The sequence below is a fragment of the Octodon degus genome, unplaced genomic scaffold (assembly GCF_000260255.1).
Source record: "Octodon degus isolate 3935 unplaced genomic scaffold, OctDeg1.0 scaffold00026, whole genome shotgun sequence".
NCBI lineage: Eukaryota > Metazoa > Chordata > Mammalia > Rodentia > Octodontidae > Octodon > Octodon degus.
This window is the reverse complement of record NW_004524602.1, coordinates 2,602,356-2,616,154: the sequence shown is the minus strand read 5'-3', so window position 1 is coordinate 2,616,154 and position 13,799 is coordinate 2,602,356. Positions and strand designations below refer to the sequence as shown.

The window sequence follows — 13,799 nt, the reverse complement described above, 5'->3', positions numbered from 1 at the left end:
GTGGTGCTGGGGGATTGAACCGCGGTCCCTGATGCCTTGCCAAGCTTGTTCTAAGTAGGTGCTTTAGACCACTGAGCCATCTCTCCAGCCCTCCTGTACTTTTAAGTTCTCTTTCTGGGCATTTCTTTAATTATGCAAACACTTAAGAGTAATTACCAGGGCTGGTGAGATGGCTCAGTGGTCTAAAGCACCTACTTAGAACAAGCTTAGCAAAGCACAGAGACCGCAGTTCAATCCCCCAGCACCACATGCCAGCCAGCCCCGCCCCCTGGTGGGCTAAGATGGCCACACACACACACACACACACACACAGAGAGACAAATAAATAAATAAAGTTCCCAAAAAAAATGCTAATTAAAAAAAAAAAGAGTAATTACCATGTACCAGGCACAGAGCTAAGTACCTGGTGAATAAAACATACCAGGTCTTTGCTTATCATCTTCTCTGATCCAACCTTAGAATCAAATTCAAGTGCTTTTGGAGGCAAGGACAATGAAGACTGCATTCATGGTAGATCAAGGGAGACAGCAGGCCCTACCCAAAGCATTCTAATCTGATCTTCAGCATGATGCTGGACTGAATAAAGCACAAAGTCTGAGGTGCGCATTGTACCCTATACATTTTGGGTACCTTACATCCTTTTCAGATGACCTCCACCCTTCCCATGGCTCCAATATCTAGTTCTACTTCCAGCATGCTCAGATCTCTATTTTTATTCCAAAGGGTCATTTCCTTCTGTGGTACTAGAAGGTGAAACGAAGGCTTTTGCACTGAGCTATACTCCCAGGCTTTTTTTTTTTTTTTATCAAGTTGGTAAACTGCCAGGCTGTACTCCTCCTGCCTCAGCCTCTGAGAATGCTGGGATTACAGGCATGCACCATCACACCGAGCTAGACTAGGGTTCTTTTCTAAACCCTATGCTCATATTCTTGCTGCTTCCAGGACATAGCTACATAGGTAACCCAAAGGCACCTCAGCTAAACTCCTGCCTCCTTTCCATGCACTTCAGGGCATCACTTCAGCAACACTGCTGCCATTCGCCCTGTGCCATGGTGGGACCTGCAGGATCCCCTAGAGACTCACATGCTCAGCACTAGCTCAGTGGACGGGGACTGGCCAGAGGCACTGCATTCATCAGGACCAACTCCCCTAGTGCAGGGTGGAAGGTCTGCGGGGAGGCAGGGACTGGCAGGGAGGCAGTCCTAGGTCTGTTTCCTGTACCCAGCAGTGAGCAGCTCTCCTCCAAGGCTGGCCCTTCTGCCATACCATTTCTGGATGTGTGCCTCCCAAATGAGGACTGAACTTCTAAAGCTGTGAGCCAAGATAAACCTCTTTCCCTTTAAGATGTATGGTTTGTTTTTGTTTTTGGTGGAACTGGGGATTGAACTCAGGACCTTGTGCTTGCCAGGCAAGCGCTTATTCTACTGAGTTATCTCCCGGGCTCTCCCTTTAAGATGTAAATGGGGCATTTTGTCGCTGTGACAAGGAAAGTGACAATGATACACACTCAAGTCAGATCCTGGAATCCTTGACCCTTCTCCCCTCACACAGCCATTTCAGCAACCTGTCCTGTCCATGTTACTGCCAGAGGCTATCTGCTTCTCCCTGTACATCAGCCTGCCCACAGCTCTCCCTCTCCAGCTCAGCCTTCTCACACATTCTACAAAGCAGCGGCGAAATATATACAGTGCACAGATGACCACTTCACTCCACTGCCAGTGTCTTCACAGTCTCTCTGACCTTTATTTGCTGTGAAGTCCAGACTGGCCTTAAACTCACTATGTATCCCATGCTGGCCAACGAGTCATGGCAAATTCCTCCTGCCTCAGCCTCCCCAGTACTGGGATTACAGGTATGAAATACCACATCCAGTCAGTGTTTTTCCAATAATGCTGCCAGTAAGAAATCAAACATACATAAAAAATCAAATGCTGTGAATGAGAGTTTCAAAATGAGCCCCCTCAAAAAAATAAGTAAATAAATAAAGTATGGCCAGCCAGATAGCTCAGTGGATTAAAGTGCCTGCTTAGGCAAACACAGGGGCTGGGGTTGGATCCCCAGCTTGCTGTGCTGGCCCCGCCCCCTGGGCTTACTGAGATGGTGAATGAGACTGGGCATGGTAGCACACACCTGTAATCCCAGCACTTGGGACGCTGAAAAACACGAAGGATCACTATGAGTCCAAATTCTGTGTAGTGAGACCCTGTACTAAATACATAAAAATATGGGCTGGTGAGATGGCTCAGTGGTCTAAAGCACCTACTCAGAACAAGCTTAGCAAATCACAGGGACTGCGGTTCAATCCTCCAGCACCACATGCCAGCCAGCCCCGCCCCCTGGTGGACTGAGCAGGCCACACACACACACACACACACACACACATAAATAAATAAAATAAAATAAATAAATAAATACATACATACATAAAAATAAAAGCTAAAAAAAAAAGGACTGGGGAAATAGCTCAGCAGTCTAAGCACAGCACAAGGTCCTGAGTTCAATCCCTGTACCACATGCCATGCTGCCCCAGAACCAGGTGTGGTGGGGCACACCTATAATCCCAGCATTGGGGAGGCTGAGACAGGAGGATCACTATGAGTCTGAGCTGCACAGTGAGACCCTGTACCAAATAAATAAATAAAAGATTTTTTTTTAAATTTGCTTTAAACAATAAAGTAAGATGCCGATGGAGCTCCATTACACACCAGTACTGCTAAGATAAGGTCAAAGCATTACAGTTGCCCCCTCCTTTTTCCCAGAGCTAAAATCCTTTTCCCAAAATACCTAAACTCAGCAATCATCTGAATGCCAGGTCTCAAAAATTCCAGGGGAGTCAGTGGAGCAGGTGCCCTGGAGCCAGCACAGAGAACTCAGACTCGGACTCCAGCAGAGCGCGCCAACATCCCACACCAGGCCAAGGCTTCTTCGCAGTTTCAGTTCTCACAAGGTCTGCACCAAATTCAGGGCACCAAAGTGGAGTTTCCAGTAGCTACCCCTAGTCTCAGCTATGTCCAGCGTTCCTGGACACAGATCGACTTCTCGTGGAGCAGGAGAACAGCAAAAGAAGCCCAGTGCCACAGGCTGCCCACCCCAGCCACGTACTCTGTAGGAGTGGAACAGCTCGATGGCCCTGAGCACGTCAAATTTCCTGGCCATGAGGAACTTGACGGCCACATTCCAGGAGAGTGGGGAAACGTTGTACTGAACGGTCCACTTGTTAATCTCTTCAAGGAACTGCTTGGTGGCCTGTTGACAAGGAAAGTAAGAAAAATTAGTAAAATGAGAACATAATCTCTGAAGTAAAAACAAGTAGGGAAAAACTATTATTGTTTCCCCAAGTTGGACTGAATCTCAAGTTTACTATGGGGTAGGCGGTAGGGAGGGAGTGGGAGACAAAGGAAGAAACAGGTCTGAAATCAAACAGTTAAAATTCATGAACACAATAAGGACAGAGCCACAGACCCATTCAATCAGCAGGATTTAGCAGGAACAATGAGGGGGTAACAGGGCTCACAAATGAGATGTAAATTACTGGCTCCAAAGCCAAACAAACCAAAGCAGCAGAATTTTGTGTTTTGTTTCTTAAGGGAAAGAGGTGGCTGGGCCCTCTGAAGGCCTCTTGCATAATGCACTATAGCACAGCAGTCCCAGCTGCTGCCTCGATAGCCAGCCAAACAGACACAGGAAAACAAGGACAAAATGGTTTTGCCTTTGGAATTCACAGAACTATTTGACAGCAGCAAAACTATTAGGGAGAATTTATCAAATTCAAAGGCCAACTGTTCTTTGTGCTGACTGACCCCACAGGACCTCATCAGGCTTTACGCACGGGGCCACTCAAAGCCAGGACACGAGAGCCTTCTGAACACCAGTGCAGTTCTGGACAGAGGCCTGGGGGAGGGAGCTGATATGGAAGAACGGGGGACATTCTCATCTTCACCTGTGCCTCAAGCTGGTACAATGCCTCCTCTTTTTAGAACTCTTATTAGCCTCATTCCTGCCTGCATCACAACCCATTTCTAGTCCAGTTGAACTGCCCCTCTGCTTCTTCTAGAATGATTTAAATAAAGATTTTGTGGATGTACATTTGATTTGCTAAAAGCTTTCTACATGGCTATTCTGTCCCTTTCATCCAGAAACTTCTCAGCTGGTGCTCTTCAATGTGCTCAAACTGACAGAAATTCTGAACTTTAATCATATCCCTACTACCAGTCAAACTAGCTATGATGTATTTATCCATATCAAGAACCTATTATTGGGCTGGGATATAGCTCAGGAGCACCGTGTCTGCCTGGCAAGCACAGGGTCCTTAGTTCAATTCCTGGTACAAGAACAAAAAACTATTATTTATTAAACTAATTCCTGTGTTAAGAAAAATAAATCAGGGCCAGCCAAATAGCTCAGTGGATTAAAGTGCCTGTAAGCAGGCACAGGGGCTGGAGGCTCAATCCCCGGCCTGCCATGCAGGTCCCGCCCCCAGGGCAGGTGGCAATTGAGACTGGGCATGGTGGCGCGCACCTGTAATCCCAGCTCTTGGGAGGCTGTAAACAGGTGGATCACTACAATTCCAATCTAGTAGTGAGACCCTGAACACCCTGTAGACCCTTCCCTAAAATACAAAAAATAAAATAAAATAATACAAAAATGAGGTTTGTTTCAAAAAGGTGTACAACCAACTTCCTATGTGACCATGGGCAAGGTAAACCTTGCTTCAGTAATTTTTCAGTTGAAAAATAAGAGGGGAATAAGCAATGACTTATTTCACAGACTCGGGAAGTGCCCCCCCAACACATATCCAAACTATTTAAACAGCAAACAGACTGGATTCCACAGCACCACCCCCCCATAAACCCCCGATCCACCCCCATTTCTAGGAAATGTCAAGGGAAGAGCCTTAGAGGCTGTGCCTGAACTTCAGAGCCTTCCAACTATAGCACAGCAGCTTACACCACCAGGGCAGCACAGAAAAGTTACCAGGCACAAGCAGGGAAAAGGCCCAGAAAAAGTCCCTGCAGCCCTGAACCACCTGAGCCAGACCAGAGCAAGCAGTCCCAGAGAAGACAGCAGTACAAACCCAGAATGCACCCCAATAAAAAGGCTCCATGGCCTCTGTGAGGTGAGTAGTTGGTATCAGAATAAGGAATGATAGAAAGGAGAGAAGTGGATACACGAAGACCCCAGGGAGAGAACTCAGTCAGTCAGCAGGTCCCCACAAACTCTGTAAATGGATCTGTCTGCTGGTGAACATAACAGCTTTTCAAACCAGCCCTCTAGTGGGCTCCTCTGATACTGCTGATAGTACACAACACATTTGTACACATGGCCTAGCCAAGTAAATCATGTTCCTAATAAAAATAACCAACAACCCAGCTACTCAGGCGGCTAAGGCAGGAGAACAGCAAGTTTGAGGACAGCCTGGGCAACTGACACCATCTCAAAATAAAATAGTTTAAAAAAGGACAGGGCAGGGCCGGGAAATGGATGGCTCAGTAGAATAAGCGCTTGCCTGGCAAGCACAAGGGCCTGAGTTCAGTCCCCAGTTCCACAAAATAAAAGGACAAGGATGTAGTTTAGTTGTTGAGTGCCTGCCTAGCATGCGTGAGGCCCAGGGTTCAATTTCTACTACTGAAAAAAAATAAAAAAGAACAGGTAAATCAATGTACCAGTAGGACAGGAAAATCTAAATGACCAGGAAGTAATAGGAGTTTATCACATATCCAACTATAAAGATGACTTTTCACTTTTCACAGATAAACCATGGCCAAATAAGATAAAGGTTGGTAGGTTTCACATACTTCTTTCCAAGTACACCTTGTTTTTTGTTTTTGTTTTGTTTTTGAGAAAGGGTTCCACCATGTAATATAGGCTGGCCTTGAGCTTGCTTATGTAGCCCAGGCTGGCTTCAAACTCATAGCAATTCTCACACCTCAGCCTCTCAAGTGCTGAAATTACAGGCATGCACCACCATGCCCAGCCTTTCCATTTTATTTTATTTATGAGAGAGGGTCTTACTATGTAGTCCAGATTGGCCTTAAATTTACAGCAATCCTCTTGCCTCAGCCTTCTGAGTGCTGGGATTACAAGCATGCCCCCACCATGCCTAGTTGCCTCCTTTTTAAAAATAAACTTTATACTGCGCAAAGTTTGTATCCTGCAGCTCCCAAGGACTGCTGCCTTGAGGTGACCTCTGTCCCCTTGCCGTCAGGATGTTATTGTTGGCTTTCAGCACGGAAACAATTCCTCGTGGACGGCCTTACATGCAGAGTCCTGTGTCCTGTAAACAGAGCTACAATATTTACAGACAGCACACGGGCCACCTACTCTGCTCAGCTTGGATTTACCTCCTGTCACATCAACAACAACCCAAGCATGACCCACTCGTATAGACCTGCAGTTCAGCTACTTGGGAGACTGAGGCAAGAGGACAGAAAGCTTAACACTAGCCCAGGCAACTAGGGAAGCCCTGTCTTAAAATTAAAAATAAGAAGGGCTGGGGATATAGCAGTAGACATATATGAAACCTTTCTGCTAGCATACATGAAACCTTGAGTTCAACTGCCAGTACTGTGGGGTATTTTTGTTTTTGTTTTTGTGGTACCAGGGATTGAATTTGGACCTTGTGCTTACCAGGCAGGCACTTATGCTTCCGAGCTATCTTCCCAGTCCTCAACTGCCAACATTGAAAAAAAATTTTTTTAAATCATCCTTAACAGCCTTTCTCTATGTTTACTCATAGATTTAGCATAACCACTACAGGTCCCAGCAACTTTAATGAGCAACACACTCTGAGGAGGGATAATTAAAATTCTTCAAACTAGTATTCGATGTATTTCCTGGTGAAAGACAGAATGGGCCAAACCATGAGTCATAGCTTAGGAGATATTTCAACTCAAGGTCAGTGGTTTGAATGTAACAGGGCTTACAAGTAGCCACAGTTGTCAATACCTGGCAACCCAGGACCAGTCATAGTTCGTGGTCTACCTTTGGAAAAGGTCTACATTGATGTTGAGAAAAAGTAACACTATCAAAAAAAAAAGGTGAGAAAAAGTAACACCATCAAAAAAAAAAAAAAAAAAAGAGAGAGAGAGAGAGAAAAAGTAGCACTATCACTTATAACCTTCCTTGACCAGCTTTCCTGGTAAGGGGCTGATCTGTTCCAATGTGGTCAGAGGCTCACAATCTAATCATGTACTTCTCCCACAATCACATCTAAATAAATGAAAACACACTTCCTGACTATAGCCACAGAGCTGGAGAAGCTACTGCAAAGAGCTGAGAGAGCTGCAGCTAAGCAGGCTCCAATCTGGGCAGCACCCAGTGGTGCTGTGACAATGACATCACAGAAACCAACGCAGCACCCTTGGGTTGCAACGAACTCAGAACAGCTACACTGTAGAGATGAGCTGGGGCGAGGGACTCCAAGCCACAAGGAAAACGCACTGGCTGGGCCTCAGCTCCAGGGCAACCCGGGAGATAGGGAAGAGTCATATCTACAAAAACTTACTTTTCACACAGCAATATATTCACACAGCTATATATTCACACCCGTGTTTATGGAGGCACACTCTGTAATATCTATTTTTTTCCCCTGTATTTTAGGGAAGGTTTTACAGGGTGTTTAGGGTCTCACTACTAGATCAGACTCATGGGGCGGGGGAGATGGCTTAGTGGAATAAGTGCTTCCCTGGCAAGCACAAGGGCCTGAGTTTAATCCCTGGCTCCGCAAATAAATAAATAAATAAATAAATAAATAAATAAATCAGACTCATAGTGATTCTCCTATTTATAGCCTCCCAAGTGCTGGGATTACAGGCACGTACCACCATGCCCAGTTTTAATTGCTATCTCAGCACTCCCCAGGGGCAGGGCAGGTATGGCAGGCCTGGGGATTGAACCCTGGCCCCTACGCCTGCTTGCAGGCACTTTAATCCACTGAGCTATTTGGCTGGCCCTGTAATAGCTAAATCTTGGTAATAGCCCAAATGCCTAGCAATCAATGAATGGATAGAGAAGATGTGGGGTTTTTATATGATGGAGTACTAGTCTGCCATAAATAAGGAGACATTTCTAGTGTGACACATTTACAGCTTGAGACATTTCTAGCTAAATGGATTCACCTTGAGACCATACTCTTAAGTGAAATAAACCTGGCACATATGAGTAAATACTGCATTGTTTTTCTGGGGTGAGAAACCAAAAGTGCAAATAAGGACCAAAGTGTATAATAATTATTGGAAAATTGAAAAAAAAAAAACAAAACTGTTCAAATAGGAAGGGAGGGCCGGCGTGATAGCTCAGAGGACTAGTGCCTGCTTAGGCAGAGCACAGCAGCCAGTTTGATCCCCAGCTTGCTGTGCTGGCCCCACCTGCAGGGTGTGCTGCAACGAGCGACTGAGACTGGGCGTGGTGGTGCACACCTGTAATCCCAGCACCTGGGAGGCTGAAAACAGGAGAATCACTATGAGTCCAATCTACATAGTGAGACCCTGTAGATCCTGTCCTAAGTACAGAAAAAAAATAAATAAATAAGGGAGGGAAACTAGAGAGGGGAGACAGGAAAAGGAAGGAAATGACAAGAAGAAGAAGAAGAAGAAGAAAAAAAAAAAAGAGCAGAAGGAAGAAAATGGAAACAAAATTATTGTAAATAAGGAAAGAAACCCGAGTGGTGGCACACCCCTGTAATCTCAGCACTCAGGAGGCTGACTATATAAGCAAATTCAAGGCCAGCCTGCAATACAAAGAGAGACCTCTGTCTAAAAAAAAAAAAAAAGGTACAAATGCCCTATGTGAATGCTATCATTATGCATATCTAAAATATAGGTGGTTGCTTTTAGCCAGGTGTGGTAGTGTGCACCTTGTAATCCCAGCACTCAGAGAGGGTGGGGTAGGAGGATCACCTCAAGTGAGTTCAAGGTAGCCTAGACTACATAGTAAGACCTTGTCTGAGAAAGAGAAGGGGAAGGAGACTGTCTTTTGCATTTCTGAGACAAAATACCCAATAACAAAGTAAAGGAGGGAAGATTTATTTTAGTATACAGTTTGTAGAAGTTTCAGCCATAGTCAGCCGGCTCCAAGGCAGGGTGGCAAGGCAGGGTGGCATGGCAAAGGGACATCACAGAGGAGAAAGAGTTCACAGAGGAGCACAGGCAACAAGCAGCAGCCTTCTTTATGCCCCTTTATATGCCATTCAAATTACAAGCCTTTTGGGTGGTGCCACCCATTCAGGGAGAGACTTTCCATTACCCACACCCAGAACAACGCCAAACCAATCAGTGGGCTAATCCAACTACCATGCCCTTATTCCACATTAATACACCCTAGATCCAGTCACCTCCAAAAAGTCCACGTACAAGCACACGAGGCTTTGCAGGGACATCTAGATGCAAGCCCTAACAGGGACCTTGAAATAAATAGAAAAGGTCTGTCTCCTACAATATTACCCACCTCCCCATTAAGGAGTAAACATGTCTGGTGTGAGTCTGGGAGTTAGAAAGAACCTGTCCTCTCTCTCACTGCTGTGTACTCCCAGACACACTACTCACCTCTTTGAGCCTTCATCTCCTCATCTGAAGGAGATGACCAAGGAGAGTACCCACACTGCACCTGGTACACTTGCTTCCCCAGGGCGTGACTGCACATTCTCTCTCTCCTCCCACTGTTCCACACTTAGTATGTATTATGGTTTGTGTTAGATTCTTCCCCAAAGCCTCATGCAGTCAGGGGGTGGACTTCTGGAGCTTTAGATTGATCTATGGTCCAATGCTGGGATTACGGGTGTGAGTGCTGCACCTGCCCTGGGGCTGGCAACCTGCATATAATATAAGGGAAGGAAAGAGGCATGCTTTCTGCTCTTCCTCCCTTTTTGCTCTTGTTGCTTTTTCTGCAGCTGTGAACTGCTGCCCTCTGCAATGTGCCTCTCTGCCTGGGAGCCAGCTAATTATGGACTGAAACCTCCAAAAACTGTGAGCTACATAAACATCTCTTTCATCAATTCTGGGTGTCAGGTATTTTGTCCCAGCAGCGAGAGAAAAGTAACCAAGACAGTATGTATCATCTCAGTTTCTCTAATCCACTTTATTCAGAAGCATAAATGTAATTAGAAACTCTAAGATGTGTTCCACTGCAACAAAGTCCTTAAAGCAGCAATTCCATTTGTCACATGCCTAATCCCTGCCTGCGCTGCAGGGGACTGAGGCCGGAGGATCACAAGTCTGGGCCCATCTTGGGTATGAAGCTCAGTGCAAAGACCCTAGTTCAAGGCCAGGGAAACAGCTCATAGCACTAGTGCCTGCCTGGCAGACAAAAGGTTCCGAGTTCAATCCCTGGTACCACACACACACACAAAAGGCCCTAGGTTCAGTACCCAGCAACACACACACACACACACACACACACACACACACACATACACACAATTCTTCCCCAAGGAAGCCTGCCTTTACACTGGATGGCACCTGGCAGGAATATTCACAATTTTTAGCATTTGGGAGGCTAAGGCAGGAATATTGTCATGAGCTCAAGGACAGCCTGGCCTACACACTGAAGGGCTGGGGAGATAGTTCAGTAGAATAAGTGCCTGCCTGGCAAGCTCAGGGTCCTGAGTTCAATCCCTAGTTCCACAAAAAAAAAAAAAAAAAAAAAAAGGCCAGGGTATACTAGATGGTGAGACCCTGTCTAAAAAAGGAAAGAGGGCCGGGGAGATAGCTCAGTAGAATAAGCGCTTGAGCTCAGGGTCCTGAGTTCAATCCCCTGTACCGCAAAAATAAAAAAATAAAAATAAAATAAAAGATAGTGAATAGTCTCGGGACCTTTTTATTCTGATATCCAGGCATTGCACCATACAAAATCTGTTTCACCTATTAAGAGACCAAATAAACTCCAAACTCAAAGCTTTACAAATCCCTTCAGAAATGCTAAGGCCAAATCACCACAGAGAAAAGACTAACACCTGCCTTCCTGAGAAAACCAAATGTGAATTGTTCCACAAGTTCAGGACTCTTTATCCGTTACATCAAGCACATCAAGTGTTGTTGTGCAAGGACAAGAGAAGAAAGGTAACTGCTAGGAAAAAATTAACATCACACTGCACAGCCAACAGCAGGAAGCCAGGGCTGACCAGGGCAGGCTCCTCACAAGAGTCTACAGTCTCAGGCACCCTGAAGGGTCAGAGTTAATTGAGCTATTAAATATGAAAAGTCCCTCAGTGTTAATGACTTCCTGCAGGAAAGGAAAGGGCCAAGGTTTATCAGCACTCCACTAGGCAAGTGTGAAGGAGCCTGTATCTGACAAGCAGAAACTGTTCTATTCCTTTCCATACGTTTTTTTCTGTTTCCTGTGGTTTGTGGTCCCTTCCACACACAATAAAGCATTAGTCACATGTTACAGTTAAGAAGGTTCCATGGTCCTGTTCACTGTTAGAGCAGGACTCTGCACCAATGTAGGCCAGAGAGTACAGTCCATTTGTGGAGCTCTGAAAACACACCGGAGGATGAACTGCGCATACAGTATATAAAACAGAACCAGGATGTGCTGTCCCAAGGCATTTAATAAATGGCAGAACTCAACTTTTGAGATTTGAATCTAAGTCTTTCCACATTTTATAGTCTTTCAACTCCACTAGTTAGCCTTGAGAAACAGATGTCTCATCAGGTATATGTCAGTATTTGTCTGAAAGGGTACACAGGAATCTACTAACAGCTGAGCCAGGTGTCCCATGTCTGTCATCCCAGCACTCCGGGAGGCTGAGACAAGATCACAAATTCAGGCCCAGTCTGGGCAACTCAGTGACCTAATGAGACCCTGCCTCACTGGAAAAAATTTTAAAAGGGCTGGGGATGTAGCTCTGTGTGAAGGCTCTGGGCTCAATCCCCACTACAGAGAGGAAAGAAAAGGAGGACAGGAGAGGGAAAGGGACAGGATGGGAGGAGAGAGCAAGGGAGGAGGGGGAAAGGGAGGAGAGGGGAGGGAAGGAGAAGGAATGAACTGGCAACATTGGCTGTCATAGAGGAAAACAGAGAAAGAAATACTGAAAGGATATTTTAATCCTTTTGTTTTTCATTTATTTTTGAGACAGGTTCTCACTTGAACTCCTGGATTCAAGTAATCCTCTCACCTCAGCCTTCCAAGTTGCTCAGACTATGGGTGTGTATCACTGTTCCTTGATTGCTCATGTACCTGAGTTTGAATCATATGACTATGTTACTAAAGTAAAAATACATCACATATTAATTTTATGTAATCTTTAAAACATACAAAGAATTACACACAGACACACACACACACACACACACACACACACACTCTTTCACCAGGGTCTTACTATGCAGCCCAGGCTGGCCTCAAACTTGCAATCCATCAGCCTCAGCTTCTTGAGGGTCATGATTAGTCTTACATCACCATGCCCAGCTATGAACATATTTTTTTTCTTCACTTTAAATTATGCTGTCCAATGAGTTTTTTTATGGTCTTAATTTCAAGGTAAAAAAAAAAAAAAAAAGAGTCAGTGGTCTCTAAGGTGTTTTTCGGAACCACTATCCCAAGACAGGAGTGCTCCACTTAACTTCAGGGGGCCTTATGCCAATCACAGACCTACTAAATGAGCAGAGAGCTCCCTGTAGGCTTGAAAACTACGTTGTACCGAGGCTGCCAAAGAGGATGAAGAAAGAGCTCCCAGAAACAATGAGGAAATGATTCCACAAGAAGACAAGTACGTAAGTAAACAGCTCTACACAATCATAGCAGAAAATTCATGTGAAGAGTTTGAGAAGAAGACAAACACAAAAGTAAAACAGAAAAAAGCAAATCTGGACAATGAACAGGAAGCTCCTCCTGCTTAGCACTAGAAAGCCAACCAGTTTCCCTGCAAGCAGGGACCTCTGGGGTGGCTGTCACTATCCCTAGAGGAACTCAGAGGCAGCCAGCCAGCAGCCATCCTTCCAGCTACTAATGACAGGCTGGGTCACACAGCCCGAAGACACCTGCAAACTCTTTATAGGGTGGGGACTGCAAAGACTTGGTAGAAATGGGGTTGCAAGAGGACATTAGCAACAGTTTGTTTTTGAGACAGGCCCAGCTATGTAGCCCAAGTAGCCTTAACTCAAGGTGACCCTCCTGCCTCAGCCTCACAAGTGCTGGGTTGCAGACGTGTGCTTCTATACCTGGCAATAACATTTTTTATCTCTTCTGAGGGCTGAGACTTTGAGAAGGGAAGGAGGAATGCGAATGGCTGTCAATAACCTGGGAGTTGGTTGTCCCAAGTAGGCTGAGATTTTCGTCCCCTTTTCCTCCTGCCAAACCGAGCTTCCACTTATTTACCCCCAGTTCAGTCTTGACGGTTTTCACTGCCTTCCAGGTAGACACTGCCGTGCAAGCCTGGGCAGGGGCAGAGGCCATTTCCATGACAGTACCCACACGTCAACACAAGCGCGGCAACGGGTGCTCCTTTGAGAAGTGAACACCTCCTGCAAGAGTGCTATTCACAGACAGCAGGAAGAACATACTTGAATACTTGCCAACTGAGTATGAGAACTTAAAATGGAAAATAGGGGAGGAAAAAAATTCCTGGGAAAGAGTACAAGTGATAACATAAAATCAACAAAAAAGGTGAACATTAAGTCTTAGGAGAGGGGCCGGGGAGATAGCTCAGTAGAATAAGCACTTGCCTGGCAAGTGCAGGCTCCTGAGTTCAAGCCCTGGTACCGCAAAAAAAAAAAAAAAAAAAAAGTCAGGAGAAAATAGCTTGGGGTTAAATTGCCAATATCTTGGGCCATCCAAATAGCTCACAGATTAAAGTGCCTGCA

At 45.4% G+C, this 13,799-nt stretch overlaps 1 protein-coding gene across 1 annotated transcript in view; it reads right to left on the bottom strand.

Moving 5' to 3' along the window:
* Ptpn9 (protein tyrosine phosphatase, non-receptor type 9) overlaps nucleotides 1-13,799 on the bottom strand; it is a 78,286-nt gene that overhangs the window by 40,361 nt on the left and 24,126 nt on the right. Inside the window, exon 2 of the mRNA XM_004628717.3 lies at nucleotides 3,103-3,246. Within this exon, the coding sequence (XP_004628774.1) occupies nucleotides 3,103-3,246 (144 nt within the window). The remainder of the gene's footprint in view (nucleotides 1-3,102; nucleotides 3,247-13,799) is intronic.